Here is a 19,610-nt window from a genome sequence, read left to right as displayed (position 1 = left end):
ACCAAACAAGCCTATGGGTGCCAAAAAAAATATCAAATCCAACACACATCAGTCTATAGTGTCCGAATTTTACAAATACATTAGAAACTGTATTTGCACATTTATATGACTGTAGAACGAGGCTTCTTGCTCACACACAGGGTGCGATTCAGCAAGACCGCTGCTGTTCTTGTTGGTTTTAATGAGGGGCATGCTGGAGCCAGACGCGCCTGATCCATGAAGAGTTGCCCGCCTCTTTATGAATAAGGAGCATTTCACAAGTGGCGTGCACCTTAGTGTGTTACGTCAAATCTTACTAGTCAGGTACTGGAGTGAGTTCTGGCATAGGGAATGCCACAGATTGTCATGAATAAGATGAATTGTGGTGCTCTGACCCCGCTGTGCCTATTCTGCTGGAGCAAATAAAATGGCGTGAAAATGCCAAAAAAGTTGCTAAATTTAGGCGCAATGCTGAGTTGTAAATTTTGCAACATTTCAAATCTTTTAGGGCAGAATTTTTGGTGTGAAAACTTTGCAGAATCAGGCCCATAGAGCTGAATTGCCTTAACGTGATTTAAAAAAGGAGCGGAGAATATTAAAAATATTATCCACTACTTTTATATTGATTGCCTAATCTTGATGGCCTCACACACCATGCATTCAGCATTGTCTGTGAAGCGATCCATAGCTCAGTAACCCAGGGTTGTTATGGTCATGACCCCAGGTTACCATGGTAGAGAGCGGGTTCCCGTGATTGCATTACAGGGACCCGATCGCCAGGGAGAGGGGTAAGCAATCCCTCTCCCTGCCTCCTGAATACTGCGATTGCATTAATCGCTGCATTTAAGGGGATAATTTGCCAGGAGCAGCGTGAGCACCGCTCTTGGCAGTGAGAGCCGGGTCGCAGCTGTAATATCGGCCAGGGACCCCCAGGATTGCCATGACGTACCAGTATGTCATTGGTCGTGAATGGGTTAGAGAACCATTAAAAGTGTTTTGTTTTTTTTTTCTTTAGCACTGGAGTGGTACTTTAATTCTAATTCCCCTGCCCCTGGGATTATACTCACTGTCACAAACCACCGGGGGGGTCACTCAGAAATCCCCCGCGCTGGCTACCAGTACGTCACAATCGGGGGGTAACAAGTGGGGGTCACCCCTACTTTATACCTCCCGACCGACAGACAGAGCACGTGACGCGCTCTCTAGCGCCCCTCTTATAGTCAGGCCAATTATGGAATTGCCCGACAATAAGCAAGGAGGCCGCTATACTACTTATGCCGATTATTGAAGGGTCCCCGGTGAGATGAGGGTATATATTCCCCCGACCTCCGCGGGCGGAATATATAATATCTTCCCGAATCTCACTGGCCTCCCCACAATAATCCTTGGCACAACTCGCTGCCACCAACCGATTTACGGTAACTATTAGCCGAACACACAGACGTGGGATTCGAGATCGAGATAACAGAACAGCTCAAGATTAATTATATACTTTAATCAGCCTAAAGCACACTAGAACTACAATATATACAATAGGGAATCTACAGAATATACATATGTCAGAGTACAGTTACAGATAAAGCATGGGTTACAAACAGGTATACAATTACATCAGTTACCTTGTGTGTCTGGCCACAGGGGGGCGCTGTAGACCAGGTTTCTAGGATTCTTCCTCACAGGTCTTTCCCAACCAGGCCCCCGAGCAGAAGAACACTGGAAAATGGCCGAAGTAGGGTTATCAACCTGGGCAGATCCAGGTCCCCTCCTACCTTAGTGACCTCACAGGGAAGCACTGCCACTCCCCCTGCATGGATCAGAATTATCCAGCAAAGGGGATATTGGCCATAACTTTGCCTGGGAGCGTCGTAGGCAGACGCCAATGCTCTCATTGTGACAGTTATGAATTTAGCTACAGAACGAGGGGACTCATGACCTGTCTACGAGTTCCCATATGGCTGATATCACGCCTGGGGTATTTCCCAAGCTCCCCCTTCCATAAAAAAGGTGTGCCAGCATCGTCCGCCTGCGCAAACACCATTTTTATGGTTGCCATATTTATCGGAGATATGGCTTGCGAGATATGAACCATTTTTTACTGGAGTCGTTCTGTCTGGCTACTTCCAAGCCTTGCTAATGAGATACAACTCTTGTTACAGGGTGACGGCAGGGAGTCATCCTGGGTCCATTGTCCTCACATCATCTCATCTCCATATCAGAGGAGATGGCTGTTGGAGGTGTAAGTGGGATGTGACACCTTCACAGATGCTGGACATTTGAGCACAAGAAGGGAGGGGGGCACTGCCAGGGAGTGATGAGAGCAATTATGACTTCTAGTCATAATTCCTCTTCATATCCCAGGATTTACCTCACACCTCCCCCCTTTTGAGGGCGCTAGGGGGCAGCACACTCCGGTGTTCCCCCGTGCGCCCGTCCGCGACCTCTCCTTGTCGGGACAGCCCGTCTGCGTTACCGTGGTCACGGCCCCTTTTGTGGCGAATGGTGAAGTCGTATTGCTGGAGCGCAAGGCTCCATCGCAACAATCGCCCATTCGTCCCAGAGACGGTGTGCAACCAGCTGAGGGGATTGTGGTCCGTCTCCACGATGAAGTGGCGCCCGTATAGATAGGGTTGCAGACGCTGCAGGGCCCACACTATGGCCAGGCACTCCTTCTCCATTGTAGAATAGGCCACTTCCCTTGGTAACAGCTTCCTGCTCAGGTACAAGACTGGGTGCTCTTGGCTCGCAGAGTCCACCTGGCTGAGCACCGCACCGAGGCCGAAGTCACTGGCGTCGGTCTGTACTACAAACGGCCGCGTGAAGTCGGCTGCCTGTAGCACGGGCGGGCTGGACAGGGCGTCCTTTAGGGCCCGGAAGGCTGTCTCGCAGTCCATTGTCCAATCGACTGCAGAGGGCAGCTTCTTCTTGGTGAGGTCCGTCAAGGGCTTTGCCAGGCTACTATAGCATGGAACAAACCTCCTATAGTACCCAGCGGTCCCCAAGAAGGACATCACCTGCTTCTTGGTCCTGGGGGTGGGCCAGGATGCGATGGCCTCCACTTTCTCAGGCTCGGGCTTCAGCGTTCCCCCACCTACCCGGTGACCGAGGTACTGGACCTCGCTCATGGCCAGCTGACACTTTCCCGGCTTGATGGTCAAACCTGCCCGGTGGATCCGCCCGAGCACCTGTGCTAGATGCTCTAGGTGGTCCTCCCAGGTGGGACTGAAGACGGCAATGTCATCCAGGTACGCGGCCGCGTACCCTTCAAGTCCCTTGAGCAGGGTGTTGACCATCCGCTGGAAAGTGGCAGGGGCATTCCTCATCCCGAATGGCATCACCGTGGACTCGTACAGTCCAAATGGGGTAATAAAGGCAGAGCGTTCCCTGGCCTTGCGAGTCAGGGGGATCTGCCAATATCCCCGGCTCAGGTCCATGATGGTCAGGTACTGAGCCCCGGCCAACTGATCGAGCAGGTCATCGATGCGTGGCATTGGGTACGCATCGGCGACCGTGACAGCATTGAGCCCCCTGTAGTCCACGCAGAACCGAGTGGTTCGGTCCTTCTTAGGGACGAGGACTACAGGCGAGGCCCAAGCGCTGTTGGATGCCTGGATCACCCCCAGCTCCAGCATCTCGTCAATCTCCTGGCGCATGTGTTGCTGCACCTCCAGGGAGACCCGATATGCTGAACGCCGGATCGGGGGATGATCCCCAGTGTCCACGTGATGGACAGCCAAGTCAGTCCTTCCGGGCTGGTTGGTAAACAACCCCCGGAAGGGGTGTAGGGTGGCCCACAGCTGGGACCGTTGGTCCTCCAAGAGCTGGTGGCCAACCTCCACATCCTCAATGGATCCGCCTGCCCTAACCTGGGCTAGCATATCCAAGAGGGTTTCCGCTTCTCCCTCCTCGGGCAGGTTGCACACGGGGAGCGCACATGCCTCCCGCTCATGATGTGCCTTCATCATGTTCACATGGAAGGGCTTCCGCCTTCCACGGGCAGGGTCCAGGGTGACCAGGTACGTCACAGGGTTGAGCTGCTGGTACACGAGGTATGGGCCTTCCCAGGCTGCCTGAAGCTTGTCCTGTGGTACGGGGACCAGTACCCACACCTTTTGACCCACTTGGTAGGTCCTCTCACAAGCGTTCTGGTCGTACCAACGCTTCTGATCGGCCTGGGCTTGAGCCATATTGTCGTGTACCAGTTGCGTCAAGGCCTGCATTTTGTCCCGGAAGCGCATGACATACTCGATGACCGACACTCTAGGGGTGGCCAAATCCCCTTCCCAAGCCTCTTTCACCAGAGCCAGGGGGCCCCGCACACGTCGCCCGTACAGGAGCTCAAACGGTGAGAATCCTGTTGAGGCCTGTGGAACCTCCCGGTAAGCAAATAACAGGTGTGGGAGATACCGCTCCCAGTCACGCCCATGGGAGTCGACCAACATCTTAAGCATCTGCTTTAAGGTGCCATTGAACCGCTCGCACAGGCCATTAGTCTGTGGATGGTACGGGCTGGCCACCAGATGTCGCACCTGGACTTGCTTACAGAGGGCCTCCATCAGCTGGGACATGAATTGGGTCCCCCGGTCAGTGAGCATTTCCTGGGGAAAACCCACTCGGGAGAAAATCTCCAGCAATGCGGTGGCCACCTTGTCAGCCCGAATGGACGACAAGGCCACTGCTTCTGGGTACCGGGTGGCATAGTCCACTACCGTCAGTATGAAGCGTTTCCCGGAGCTGCTGGGGATGGCCAGCGGGCCGACCAGATCCACAGCCACCCTCCTGAAAGGCTCATCGATGATTGGCAGAGATACTAGTGGGGCTTTGGGGTGTGGCCCCGCCTTCCCCACTCTCTGACAGGTTTCACACGAACGGCAGTAGGCAGCCACATCGGCCCCCATTTTTGGCCAGTAGAAATGCTGGTTTAACCTGGCCTTGGTCTTAGCGATCCCTAGGTGTCCGGCCATCGGAATCTCATGTGCGATCCGCAACAACTCCGTCCGGAACGGATAGGGTACCACCAACTGTCGGTCCCTGGGCCACGCCTCCGGTGAACCCTGCTGGACCGTGGCCCGGTACAGCCGTCCTTGGTCCCAGACCACTCGCTCCGGGTCCGAGTCCGAGGGAGGCTGTGCCGCCTGCTCCTTTAGAGCTTTCAGGCTGTCGTCAGCTTCTAACGCTGCCTGAAACCCCTGACTAGATGTGGCCAGAATCGACGAGACTGTCACATCTTCGGTCAGTACCCCGGGACCTGTGTCCTGGCCTCCACCTGACTCGGCTGCCACTTGGTCAGAAGGGGAAGAGCTATCGGACCTCCGGGAGGCCCCTTGGCTTCCAGCACTCCCACTGCGGGTGACAGCGGCCACAGCCGCTGCGACCGTGGGTCGTGCCTGCTCCTCCTCCGTTCCTGACCAAGTCGCCGGTTCAGGCAGACCTACCTGGCTTCCTGACACCCCGGTTGTGGGGGAACCCTGCACCGAGATCTTACCTGGGAGCACTTCCGCTCCTGGACTGGCCCCAATCTCACCTGCCTGTTCCCCCCCTGCAGCAACAGAACCCCGCTGTGAAATCTCTGGGGACCCCACATTTGCTGTGGTAGCCCCCACCCCACACACTTGTCCTCCCCCTGCAGCACCCTGCTCTCTGCTTATCCCTGCAGAGGGCAGCAGATCCCAGCTCACAGGCTGGTTACTTGTAGAGGCATTGTCACACCTTTCTCTGACCCCCTCCCCTGTCACAGCTGCAGCTGCGTGTGTGTCTATGCAAGCAGAAATATCAGAGTTCACTCCCTCCTCCCTTACATCATTCATAGATAACACATTAACATTGTCCGGAGGCACGTCAGCACTGGCTGAAGGTTCAGCCTTTGGGGCGGGGCCAAACTGGGAGGTTATTTGCCCCAAATCTGTCCCAAGTAGCACGTTTGCAGGGATCCGATCAGTTACCCCCACCTCCCTCACCCCTCGCCCTGCGCCCCAGTCCACATAAATGTCAGCAACAGGCAGCGCCGGGTCAATGCCTCCAATCCCGGAGACAGCGAGGGTTTTTCCAGGGATCAAGTCTTGGGGGGACACCATCTCAGGCCGCACCAGAGTCACCTCCGAGGCGCTGTCTCGCAGTCCTATGGTCACAGACTGGCCGACGGTGACAGGTTGGAAGCTGTCCAGGGACCTACCACCACCCCCACCCACACAATACACCTTGGGCGGCCCTTGGGACGGGGACGGAGCCGGGGCCTTGGGACGCTGAGGGCACATGGCCTTGAAGTGTCCAGGTAGGTTGCACTGGTGGCACCGTCTTGGCTCTGCCACGGGCCTGGAGAGGGGAGTTGAGGGGGACACCCCCTGCAGTCTAGGGGCAGGTGGGGCAGTCGCAGAATTCATCTTACCCCCTCTCCAGGTGCTGCTGGTGGCTGCTCTCCTGGCTTCAGGAGCCCGATTGTTGGTGTAGTCATCTGCCAGGGCAGCTGTAGCCGTGGATCCCTTTGGCTTCTGGTCTCGGATGAACTGGCGGAGATCCTCAGGGCAGTTCCACAAGAGTTGCTCCGTGATGAACAAGTCCAGGATCTCCGGTCCGGTGGAAAGCTGCAGGCCTTGGGTCCAGTGGTCGGCAGCTCGGGCAAGTGCCCGCCGGTGGTCAGCCCAGGAGTCCTTTGGTCCCTTCTGCAGCGTCCGGAACTTCTTGCGGTAGGACTCCGGGGTGAGGTTGTACTGTTGGATCAGGGCCCGCTTGATGGTGTCGTAGCCCTGATCCGCCTCAGCAGGCAAGTCCCCAAGGATATCCAGGGCCTTACCCCTTAAACGGGGGGTCAGGTATTTGGCCCACTGGTCCTTGTTCAGATGATGCTGCAAGCAAGTCCGTTCAAAAGCAGTCAAGAAAGAGTCCAAGTCTCCATCCTTCTCCAGCACTGGGAAGTCCTCAACACGGACCTTTGGAAGTTTGGTGTCTGGAAGGTCACGGGTGGCTGATGAGGGCCGGAGCTGAGCTAGCTGCAGCTGGTAGTTACGCTCTGCCTGGCGCTCTTCACGCGCTGCTTGCCGCTCACGCTCGGCCATGAGTTCCTTGTAGCCCTCCCGGTCTCCAGCCTGGCGTAGGGCCATAGCCATTTGAAGAAGGCTATCCGAGCCTCCCAGGCTCGGTGGAATGGCACGTGGTGATCTGCGGCCCGCTGCGGAGCCTGGTGCTTCACTGTCCATTGCAGAGCGGAGGGCTGGCGTCTGGCTCGTTGAGGACCCTTGGGCGAGCTGCTCCTCATCTTGTCCAGCAGTGCCCGGTTGTGCAATGTCCTCTGCAGAGCTGTTTTCTGGCGTCGAGCTCCTGGAGGACTCGTGGACAACCTCCTCATCGTCTCTGGCCTGAGCATCGGCCATTCCTTTGGCTTTGCTCCTGGTGCTCTCAGCCATTCTTGCAGACCTTTGGTCACTGACACAGAACTGACACCTGATGCCTCCACACACCTTACAGTATCTGCACTCTGACACTCTAGTGTTGAGCTAGTCTGAAGACCCCAGCAGCCACAGCTGCTGCAGGCAGTCTTTAGTGTCTGGGAGTATGGGTCTCACACTCACACACACTATTATCTCGATCCCACCGCTTGCCACCAATATGTCACAAACCACCGGGGGGGTCACTCAGAAATCCCCCGCGCTGGCTACCAGTACGTCACAATCGGGGGGTAACAAGTGGGGGTCACCCCTACTTTATACCTCCCGACCGACAGACAGAGCACGTGACGCGCTCTCTAGCGCCCCTCTTATAGTCAGGCCAATTATGGAATTGCCCGACAATAAGCAAGGAGGCCGCTATACTACTTATGCCGATTATTGAAGGGTCCCCGGTGAGAGGAGGGTATATATTCCCCCGACCTCCGCGGGCGGAATATATAATATCTTCCCGAATCTCACTGGCCTCCCCACAATAATCCTTGGCACAACTCGCTGCCACCAACCGATTTACGGTAACTATTAGCCGAACACACAGACGTGGGATTCGAGATCGAGATAACAGAACAGCTCAAGATTAATTATATACTTTAATCAGCCTAAAGCACACTAGAACTACAATATATACAATAGGGAATCTACAGAATATACATATGTCAGAGTACAGTTACAGATAAAGCATGGGTTACAAACAGGTATACAATTACATCAGTTACCTTGTGTGTCTGGCCACAGGGGGGCGCTGTAGACCAGGTTTCTAGGATTCTTCCTCACAGGTCTTTCCCAACCAGGCCCCCGAGCAGAAGAACACTGGAAAATGGCCGAAGTAGGGTTATCAACCTGGGCAGATCCAGGTCCCCTCCTACCTTAGTGACCTCACAGGGAAGCACTGCCACTCCCCCTGCATGGATCAGAATTATCCAGCAAAGGGGATATTGGCCATAACTTTGCCTGGGAGCGTCGTAGGCAGACGCCAATGCTCTCATTGTGACAGTTATGAATTTAGCTACAGAACGAGGGGACTCATGACCTGTCTACGAGTTCCCATATGGCTGATATCACGCCTGGGGTATTTCCCAAGCTCCCCCTTCCATAAAAAAGGTGTGCCAGCATCGTCCGCCTGCGCAAACACCATTTTTATGGTTGCCATATTTATCGGAGATATGGCTTGCGAGATATGAACCATTTTTTACTGGAGTCGTTCTGTCTGGCTACTTCCAAGCCTTGCTAATGAGATACAACTCTTGTTACAGGGTGACGGCAGGGAGTCATCCTGGGTCCATTGTCCTCACATCATCTCATCTCCATATCAGAGGAGATGGCTGTTGGAGGTGTAAGTGGGATGTGACACCTTCACAGATGCTGGACATTTGAGCACAAGAAGGGAGGGGGGCACTGCCAGGGAGTGATGAGAGCAATTATGACTTCTAGTCATAATTCCTCTTCATATCCCAGGATTTACCTCACACTCACCCTTCAGTGTTTTCATCCTATTTTGGTGCCTCTCCAGTCCCGCAGTGCCATCTTGTGCCAGTCACTTCTGAATGGTAGTCAGACGTTCCGTCACAAACTCTCAATGTAAGTCTATGAGAGCCAGAACGATAGACTTGCATTGAGTTGTGGCCGCTGGGGCACTCCATGAAACACTGGAGATGCTGACAGGTCACAAATCGCTGAGACCAACATCAGGGCTGTGGAGTCGGAGTCGTGGAGTCGGAGTCGGTAAAATTTACCGACTCCAGCTTTAAAAAAAAATGTATTAATATTTCATAATTGAACTTTCATATGAATTGTATAAATGTTACTCAAATATATATGTTCTATCAAACTATGAACAACAGTGATAAGCAGTTCTGCTGGAGATAGAGACATTTCTTAAGGTGGCTTTACACACTGCAACATCGCAAACGACATCGCTGTAACGTCACCGGTTTTGTGACGTTACAGCGACCTCCCCAGCGACATTGCAGTGTGTGAAACACATCAGCGACCTGGCCCCTGCTGTGAAGTTGTGATTGCTACAAATCGTTCAGGACCATTCCTAGGTCCTTTGTTTCCCGCTGTGCAGCATGCATCGCTAGAAAGTTTCAGTGTGTAAAGGGGACTTTACAGCGACTTCCCTTTCAAAAAGCTGCTTTACAATGTCCCCAATGACTAGCTAGGTCGTTCTGCAGGTCCGGATCGCTGTTGCGTCGTTGGCCAGGTTTGCCTGTTTGACAGCTCACCAGAGACTTTGTAGCGATCCCGGCCAGGTTGGAATCGCTGGTGGGATCGCTAGAAAGTTTCAGTGTGTAAACCCAGCTTTACTTCTTGTGTGTCACTGTTCTCCACTGCCCTTATCTAATCTTATACTTGGTTATCCTCATGCTGTCCCAACCCCCCTACTTACAATGTATGAAACTGAAAGTGAAAATGTGTTGCAAATTCTTAGTAGTAAAGCTCCTCCTCTAGACTAGATCATACTAGGTGTGCGTCTTCCAAGCATCTCACAGCTGCCTGCTACTCAGAAGAGGAAGACTGTAAGAAGTATTATCCTTTCAACAAACTTTGCATCAGTTAACTGTGAGTACATGAGGAATAATAACAGTATTACTGACCACTATATCAGTTGTACGACCTGGCAATAATTTTGTACAATTGTTTTTAGGAAAAACAATTGTCATTTGGATTGTGACTGCAGAATTAAAAACCTGAGAATGTCAAAGAAGCATCACATTAAATCAGCTGTATTTGAACATTTCACCATCACTCAAGATAGAAAACATTATGTCTGTCAGTGTATGACAAATGATCCAGACGAAAACAAATGCTGTGAAGCCAAGATGAGTGCATATTCAGGCAAAGATAAAAATGCTCCTACCAGAGCTTCTAATCTAAAGAGACATTTACAGCGCTTTAATCCAGAAGTACTGAAAGCAGTGGATGAGAAAGACTGCATCCAAACCAATGAACCAGTGCCCAGCTCTTCCAGCCAAATAAAGGAGCAGAGAACTTTGCAGCTATCAGTTGCAAGATATTTTGTCAGTGACAAAGTTACTGTGACAATGACAGTAGATACATTTAAACAGATCATAGAGCTTGTTGTAAAGGATAGTGTGCCTATTTCATTATTTTCACGACCAGCTTTTGTGTGTCTGAATGGGGAAATGGCCCGCAAGCTTGGTGTTTCTCTGGAGAGAGAGAGAGTATTAGAAAATTAGTAATCGAAGAAGCTTTTAAACAAAAGGAAGAACTTAAAAAAACTCTCAAGGGACGCTTTCTGTTTAAAATGGATGTCTGCACACGTCACAAAGTGAACTATTTTGCCATCAATGTCCGATTTGTTTGTGACAAAAATGAAATAGTTACCAAAACATTGGCAGTAAAAGACACCAAAGCTCATCACACCGGTGAGTTTCTCCAGGTCTTGATGGAAAAGGTTCTGCAAGACTATGAACTTAAAAAAGAGCAAGTTCTTTCTGTCGTAACTGACAATGCTTCAAATATGATAAGTACTGTTAAGCTAATGAATGAGAGTAATGATGGTGACCAGCAGCTAGAAGAACATTCTGGGTCCACAGACACACAAATGTTTGAAATAGAGGAACACAGTATTGTAACTGAGGAGCAAACTGAAGTTGCTTCAGATGAACAGCAACATGATAGTTTAGATGATCTTGTTGAAACTGTGTCAATATGTTCTTTCATTCATCACATGCGCTGTGTTGTGCATACGCTACAGCTGGCTATAAGACCCAGTCTGCAAGAAGGACATGCTGCTGCACTGATTGGCAAGGTGAGAAAATTGGCTACTGTTGCCAGAACCCCTAAAGTTGACTCAATTTTGAAGAGACGTGCTGGAAAAGGGGCAATTATTGATCAAGCCACACGATGGGGCAGTACTTACTTAATGATTCAGCGCTTGGTTGAACTGAAAATCTTTCTTGTAGACATGGCTAACCCTCAACTGACGCTAAATGAAAGTCAGTGGAATCAGGTGACTGAGCTGGAAAAATTGCTAGAGCACCCATTTACAGTGACTAAAAAATTACAAGCAGAGGACTTAACTCCAGGTATTTTCTTAAAGGAGTGGAAGAACCTGATGTTTCGCCTGTCCCAAAGAGGAGGGTTAATTGCAAGTGGCATTGCTACATCAATGAAACGGAGAGAGGAGCTACTATTACAAAATAACATTCTTTTGGCAGCTGTTTATGTAGACCCAATGCATCGGATTCTTAGATGATCAACAGCTAAGTAAAAAAAAAGAAGCTCTGTTTGAAATAGCAGTAGGGGTGAAAGGGTTGCAGAACAGTCAGGAGGAACAAGAAGAAATTGGTCGTCCTGACACATCTTCACCCTCATCATTAACTGCTGAAGAATTTAATTTCGAAAAATATTTGGATCACAAGGACCGTGCAAAGCGTTCCCGCATAGAAGAGTCATCCCCATCAAGGAACACAGCCAGTACATTTCAGCAGAATTTTTCATGTGCACTAAAAGAAATTGAGAAATTTGACCGTTCATCAAAAATAACAGTGCAACAAGCGATTCCTCTGTATCCTGACATTGTCAGAGATGTTGCCCGAGTGGTTACTGCTTTGCCACCAGCACAAGTTAGTGTAGAGAGGTTGTTCTCTGCTCTCAAAATAATTAGATCAGATTTGAGGGCATCCATGAAGGAGGATCTGACAGAGGCAATACTTTTTCTGAGGACAAATTTATAGATTTCTTATTAACTGCATAAAAGTGTTTATTGCATATTTACTTACAGTTTAGAAAAGTTTATAAAAGTTATTTGCTATATTCTAATTGTATTCTAATAAATGTAGTTTTTGCTCTAAGTGGTCTGATTACTTATATGATGGTGAGAAACTGAATAAGCACGATGTTAATATTTTACAACAGTAAATTTGTTGTTATGAATTGGCCATTTATGAAGGAGTCGGAGCCGGAGTCGGAACCTGATAAAATCCAGGAGTCGGAGTCGCAACTGTGGCTTACCGACTCCACAGCCCTGACCAACATGAGCAGTGGTGATAGAAGATGAAACCGCAGGAAGACTAGTATAAGACTAGGGACTTACATTTAAAGCACAACTGCAGTAGTAAAATAAAAATGCTGGAGTGGTGTTTTAAGTTTACCTGGACAAATAAAATGCACATTATAATATTAGGATTATACAACCCCTCTGAAACAGATCTGCTGCCAGATGCCACAGGACACCAGGAAAGGTTCTGCAGAGCCCGTGCCCTGAGCACAGCGCTACGTGGCAGCACACAGTCAGGCAGGTGGTCTTCTTGTGAGCGGTGTATAGCAGCACAGATGGGGACACACTGTACTCTACACAAGGTCCTCTAGCATTTTCTGTAAGGATCATGCTGGCATACATACCAGAGGGCATCAGGTTCAGCACAGACATCGTACCTGTGGGAGAGAAAAGCCGCCACATTAGTGTGAATTCCTCAACATCTCCCAGCCCTGTGCCCCTTTCTCTTGGAAGCCCCCATTATTTTCTAGTTCACCCCTCCCCCTCCAATGGTCGAGTGTCTTGAGGATATGTGAAGGAGAAAGTCAGCAAGTATCTGCTTCAGGGGGAGCCATATTATTTATTGGTGTATTCTAAAGCAGATTTTAGTATCCCTGCCTCACCCAAGTATGACTAACTTGTAGGACTACTAGTCCCAGAAGTCTCAGATAATATGCCTCAGTTTGGAGAGTAAAGTGAGAGTGTGTTGGGGGGGGGGGGGGTTGAGGAGTGCATATTGGCACTGAAACCGTATATGTTAATAATACAATCCTCAACCTGCATAAATACTGTACATAAATTGCAGTATTTATCTAGTATAAAAAAATTATTAAAAACACCTAAAACAAAAATAATAAATTACAGGAACATGTAAAATTTGTGTGCAAAATTCCCAATATGACCACACGGGCCCATTATATATTATATAAGCTAAACAGCCATAATGACACATGGATACACCCCAGGTATGAATGGTATAGTAAGAAGCACAGCAAACAGTATATAATAGTACTGGAGCTATTGAAGAAATATCAAACCAAAGAAAAAAAAATAACCAGCAAACCCTTATCCCTGAGGCATAAGAACAAAGAGAGACCATGTGGGGGAAGCAAGGCCCAAGATATAATATATAGGCTAAACAGCCAAAAAGACACAAGGATATACCCCTGGTATGAGTACTCATAGTATAGTAACAAGCACAGCAAACAGTATACAATAGTGCTGGAGCTGATGAAGGGATATCAAACCAGGGGACAATGAGCAGCAAACCCTTATCCCCGAGTTATAAGGAGAGACCATGTGGGGGGAAGCAAGGCTCACGTGGTTTCTCTCCTTATGTCTCTGGGATAAGGGTTTGCTGCTCATTGTCCCCTGGTTTGATATTCCTTCATCAGCTCCAGCACTATTGTATACTGTTTGCTGTGCTTGTTACTATACTCTCCGAGTACTCATACCTGGGGTGTATTCATGTGTCTTTATGGCTGTTCAGCGTACATATAATTTCACAGGACTGTGTTCATATTGGGCTTTGCTTCCCCAACATGGTCTCTCGTTGTCCTTATGGCTCAGGGATAAGGGTTTGCTGCTCATTTTTATTTTTTTCCGTGGTTTGATATTTCTTCAATAGCTCTACTACTATTATATACTGTTTGCGGTGCTTGTTGCTATACTATGTGAGTACTCATAGCTGGGGTATATCCTTGTGTCATTATGGCTGTTTAGCCTATATATTATGTAACGGGACTGTGTTCATATTGGGAGATCCAAGTGTGGGAATTCTGCACACATTTTATATGTTCTTGGGATTTTTGATGTAATATATATGCAGGTTGATGACTGTATTATTATCACATACGGTTCCAGTGCCCACACTCACGTTCTTCCCTCTCCGCACGCTCACTCTACAGTATAGTGTGGTGCACGGATACTGTCTTGATCTACTTAGGCTACTTCCACACATCCGGTTTTTGCTGTCAGGCACAATCCAGCGGAAAGACTGATGCAATGGATCAGGCGAAAAAAAAACGATCAGTTACATCAGTTTTTTCCATTGTGTTACTGAGCATACTCACTAGCAAAAAACAGAATCAGTCGCTGTAATGCGTTGTACGCCGCATTAAGACAGATCCGGCGTCCATAGGCTTTTATTGTAAAAGACGACAGATGGCGCCGGATCCAGTTTTTTGCCGGGGGACAAAAAACGTTTCATTCTGCGTTGTTTCCGGCCGCCGGACAAGCAAATTTTGTCAGATCTGGTGAAAACCGGATAGAACGCAAAGCCATGCAGCACAATCCAGCGCTAATGCAAGTATGTGAGGAAAAAAAATGGATACGGCCACAGCAGACACTGGATCCGTTTTTTCTGCAAAGCGCTGGATTCTGCCTGACGGTGAACACTGGATGTGTGAAAGCAGCCTTAGGCTAGGTTCACATTTCCGTTAAAATGTATCAATCACAATCCGCGGCTATTGTAAACAACGGCATTTGTTTAGCGGATTCCGTTGGGTCCCATAGACTTGTATTAGAGGCGTATTGCGACTGATGACCCTGCGTTGTATCCACTGCATCGCAGTCAGTCGTTTTTTGACTGACCGCCAAGCAGGAGCAACAAAGAATGTAACGTTTTTCTGGCTGTCAAAATTAACGCGCCGCGCAGGAATCCGTCAAGCTTGTAATGGATGTCTATGGTGCTGGATTCCGTCGTAATCAGTCTTACAACCGAATCCAGCGCTGGATTCTGTCATGCACTAATGAGCACACCCACTGGGCTGTCCCAAACACAAACGGATCATGACTGATCCGTCAAAAAATGGACGCACAGCGGATGTAACGGACGCGACAAATCAGTTTTTTCACAGGATTCCTGTGAAAAGAATCCTGTGAAAAACACATCAGTTGCATCAGTTGACATCTAAAAAACAACTGATCCGTTGCTGACGGACCTGACGGATTTAAAACGGAAATGTGAACCTAGCCTTGCCGTATATAACGCAGTAGTGCAAAACCCCCTCCCTCCCTTTTGTTATATAGTTTGGAGCGTAAAGCACCTTCTCTAGAGGATTTACCAAAGAAAACGTCCAGTAGATGAATCCATACTTACAATACAGCCTGTATTGCTTCATGTAACAATGGTCAGTTACGACAACGCGCTTCAGGGTACCTCCTACCATAATAATGACCATGATGAAGGCGTTGCTGCACTTCATAGTGACTGCACACTTACTGCTGGTTGGATTGTTGTGGCCATCTTTATATGAGGCAATAAAGGCTGTATTTTAGGGACTATTCGCTGGACTCTTTCTTTGGCAAGTCCTCCTCAGTGCGGTGAGCTCCCTCCCTTATCCGTGCGGCTATCGCCACACACAGGCTACAACACACACCGAATGTGGGCCAGATAGGCTGGCTTTTACGTTCCATGTACCCCCAGCCCGCTGTTGCCCCGCTCTGTGGCCGCCACTCACCCGCTCTATCCGCGTCTGCTCCACATCGACCTCTCAGTGATAACCAGAATTTAAAATTAAGTCACTCCCGCCTGAGCATAACAAGTACGGCAAGCAGTCAGGACCAAAAGGTATCAAAAAAAGCGGAAAACGGCGCATGCGTCAGCGAATGGCCTCGCCTCCTCGGGTGAAACCCCAGCCCGGATGGAAGATGGCGGCGCCCAGCGAACAGGTGGCAGCCGGTGGTTTCGGGACATGGCTGGACGAGCGGCTGGAGGCTCTGGGGATGGATCCGGAGGTGTACCCTGCTTACATTAAGGGGGTGCTGCGGGAGGAGGACAATCCCGAGGAGAGGGATGAGGCGCTCAGAGGCATCCTGTCCGCCTTCCTGGTGAGTGCAGGACTCTGCCCTCGGGAGTTGTAGTGGTGGAAAGCTCAGTGGGGCGGTCTCCTGTCTGTGCTGGGGCCTTGTTAGGAGCACAGGGGGTCTGGCCAGCAAGTCCTGCTACTTTTTGTCCCAGTAGCACTACAAGTACCAGCATTCATGGTTAGGCCACGTTCACACTTGTGTTCACACATTCCATGCGTCAGTGCTGTTGTGAATAATACAGTGACTAGTCTCCAGAACTAATCTGTTATATTGATTATTATGGGGTCTGTCCGGGCTCTTGTCTGATTCCAGGTAGCAGACCCCAGAGCAGCCATACTGGCTGCACCCCGCGTGCTTGCATCACTAGTGGAATTAATCAGTGTTTTGTTTTTTGTTTTTTTTTTTATTCTGTTGGTCTTTTCCTTAAAGGGAACCTGTCAGGTCAAAAAAGCTTCTGACCTATCAGCAGGAGCCTGTGTGAGCTAGTAACCCCTTCCTACCCATCCCTGTGTTGTCATATGAAAGTGATAAAATATGTTTTATTACTTATTCCCTATGTAAATGAGCAGGGGCTGTTGCCCCATGGGCGTCGCATTGCCCTGTGGACATGATACCATGGATTTACATGAGCGAACTCACGTCTGCGCCTTCAGAATCTCGCGTGCGCACTTACTATTCTCGCCAACGCGTCATCCTGGTGTTTACTTGACGGGTTCAGACGCGCACTGCACATGACCGGAACCACAGGAGTCTTCTGAGCATGCGCAGAGTGCGTCTGAAGCCGACACCAAACACCAGGATGAGGTGGCGGCGAGAATGGCAAGCGTGCCCAGAATTCTGAAGGAGCAGACGTGAGGTCGCTGATGTAAAATCCATGGTATCACACCCACTGGAGCGTGATACCATGGAAAGTATGCAAACGCCCACAGGACGATGCGAAGCCCAGGGGGCTACAGCCCCTGCTCATTTACATAGCGACTATGTAAGTAATAAAACGTATTTTATCACTTTCCTATTACACATTACTACAACACAGGGATGGGTAGGAAGGGGTTAATAGCTCACACAGGCTCCTGCTTGTAGGTTAGTAGCTTTTTAGACCTGACAGGTTCCCTTTAAACCAGAATGTGCAAACACTAGTGTGAAGGCTGCGCTCTATAAATTGCTGGGGTGGGGGGCATATACAGCCCATAGAGCAGCGAGGCCAAAACCTGGTGCCAAGGAAGGCGCCGCTCCCACTTATCGGCGAGGTACAGGTGTGCCCCACCACCTCTGCATTCCATGGAGTGGGATTCAGCCATTTCTTCAGCACAGCAGTCATTTGTACAATCTCCTTCACGACGCTGCTCTTCTGGGCACCAATCCACAGCACATAATCTGCGGCACGTTCACCCCGTGGGAACATGCGCTAACAATGTGGCCACTAGGTCATTCCAAAGGTGACATTCTAGTTGTGGTTTACGGCCATAGAAAGTTTTGGCAGTTTTCTGAGCCTGCCCGAGGCTGAACCTGAGCAGTAGTCGCTGGTGCGGAGATCTATAATCTCCGCAATTAGGTGAAGTGAGACAGATGAGATTAACTTTACAGAAGTTTGATGTTTCTTGGGAATCTCCTCAGAGCGGTTGGCACATGGGATCTGTCTTGTGATGATCCCTCGGGTGTTCAGCTCCTGGTAATTGCGCTGGATGGAGCAGCACACTCATGTGATTATCACACCGCTGGTTTTCTGCCTTCACAAGGGCCTTTACACAAGCAGATAATGTAAGAAGTCTATGATCGCTGGGCATTACACAGGCAGTGATCCAGACGCAGCGTTCCTTCTGTCCATCTTTGCACATGAGCTTTTAGTAATGAAGGTTCCCAGTCACTGATAGGAAGGTTTATTTATTTTTAAACAATAAGTTTCTTTTAAAGGTCTTGGCATACATGGTACACAACAGAATCAGCATGAACATACTAGTACACCACTCAGAAAACGTTAGGGATATTTGGCTTTCGGGTGAAATGTATGTAAAACATAAAAAGTTCACCCTGCAGTGATATTTTATCATGAAAATAGGGCATTTTAAGTGGAAGCATGTAATGGTGATTTGCTCCTCTCAAACAAAATTTATTGAAACAAAAGCCAACAACAGTTGTGGGTATATCATCCCCCCCACCCCCCACCCCCAAAAAAAATAACAAAACAAAATGTCAATGTATCAATAACTTGTCATTTGGGCTTGAGCATCAATTACAGCTGCCAACGACGTCTCCCAATGTTCACAAGTCGAGTCAGTGTCTTCTTAGGCATCGCATCCCGCTCTTCTTGAAGGGCGACCTTCAGCTCACTGACATTCTGGGGTAGAGTTATGAGCATGTACATGACGACTTAAGGAGGCTTTACACGCTGCGACATCGCTAATGCGGAGTCGTTGGGGTCACGGAATTTGTGACGCACATCCGGCCGCATTAGCGATGTTGCTGCGTGTGACACCGATGAGCGATTTTGCATCGTTGCAAAAACGTGCAAAATCGCTCATCGGTGACATGGGGGTCCATTCTCGATTATCGTTACTGCAGCAGTAACGATGTAGTTCGTCGCTCCTGCGGCAGCACACATCGCTATGTGTGACGCCGCAGGAACGAGGAAGCTCTCCTTACCTGCCTCCCGGCCGCTATGCGGAAGGAAGGATGTGGGCGGGATGTTCGTCCCACTCATCTCCGCCCCTCCGCCTCTATTGGGCGGCGGTTCAGTGACGCTGCTGTGACGTCGCGGTGACGCTGAACGAAGCGCCCCATTAGAAAGGAGGCGGTTCACCGGTCACAGCGACGTTGCCGGGCAGGTAAGTATGTGTGACAGGTCTGGGCGATGTTGTGCGGCACGGGCAGCGATTTGCCCGTGTCGCGCAACAGATGGGGGCGGGTACCCACACTAGCGATATCGGGACCGATATCGCACTGTGTAAAGTAGCCTTTAGCTGATCCCATAGGTTTTCTACGGGATTCAGGTCTGGAGAATGTGCAGGCCACTCCATTTGAGGTTCCGCATTCTCCAGCAGCTGTTCCTTAATGATGTGACCTCGATGAGCTGGAGCATTGTTGTCCATGAAAACCTATAAATGGCCGTACCAATAGGGCAAACTCATTAAAACCTATAAATAGTAAGTGTTCAGCCAAAATTAGATAAGTATATCAATCTTTTACTGAAACAAAAATAATAAAAACATAGAATAGTTAAAATATGGGCATATACACTAAGAAATTACACCTCAATCAAAAAGTTGCCCTCATATAAATAAGCACTAGAACACCAATGTAATGAAATTGTAGAAACTAGAACTCTGCAAAAATTATGATTAAATGCGGTATCTAAAATGACCACTAGAGGTCCTCAGAGG

General features: G+C 49.4%; 2 protein-coding genes across 2 annotated transcripts in view; one reads left to right on the top strand and one right to left on the bottom strand.

Annotated features, from left to right (window-relative positions):
* DBF4B (DBF4B-CDC7 kinase regulatory subunit) overlaps window positions 1-15,974 on the bottom strand; it is a 133,174-nt gene extending 117,200 nt beyond the window's left edge. Inside the window, exons 1-2 of the mRNA XM_075347721.1 lie at window positions 15,882-15,974; window positions 12,786-12,818 (exon numbers count right to left, since the gene is read on the bottom strand). Coding sequence (XP_075203836.1) covers window positions 12,786-12,813 — 28 coding nt within the window. The 5' untranslated portion in view covers window positions 12,814-12,818; window positions 15,882-15,974. The remainder of the gene's footprint in view (window positions 1-12,785; window positions 12,819-15,881) is intronic.
* A 58-nt stretch (window positions 15,975-16,032) lies between these two features.
* CCDC43 (coiled-coil domain containing 43) overlaps window positions 16,033-19,610 on the top strand; it is a 34,911-nt gene continuing 31,333 nt past the window's right edge. Inside the window, exon 1 of the mRNA XM_075347719.1 lies at window positions 16,033-16,251. Within this exon, the coding sequence (XP_075203834.1) occupies window positions 16,072-16,251 (180 nt within the window). The 5' untranslated portion in view covers window positions 16,033-16,071. The remainder of the gene's footprint in view (window positions 16,252-19,610) is intronic.

The sequence above is a fragment of the Anomaloglossus baeobatrachus genome, chromosome 5 (genome assembly GCF_048569485.1).
Source record: "Anomaloglossus baeobatrachus isolate aAnoBae1 chromosome 5, aAnoBae1.hap1, whole genome shotgun sequence".
Taxonomy (NCBI): domain Eukaryota; kingdom Metazoa; phylum Chordata; class Amphibia; order Anura; family Aromobatidae; genus Anomaloglossus; species Anomaloglossus baeobatrachus.
This window is presented reverse-complemented; position numbering and strand designations above follow the sequence as displayed.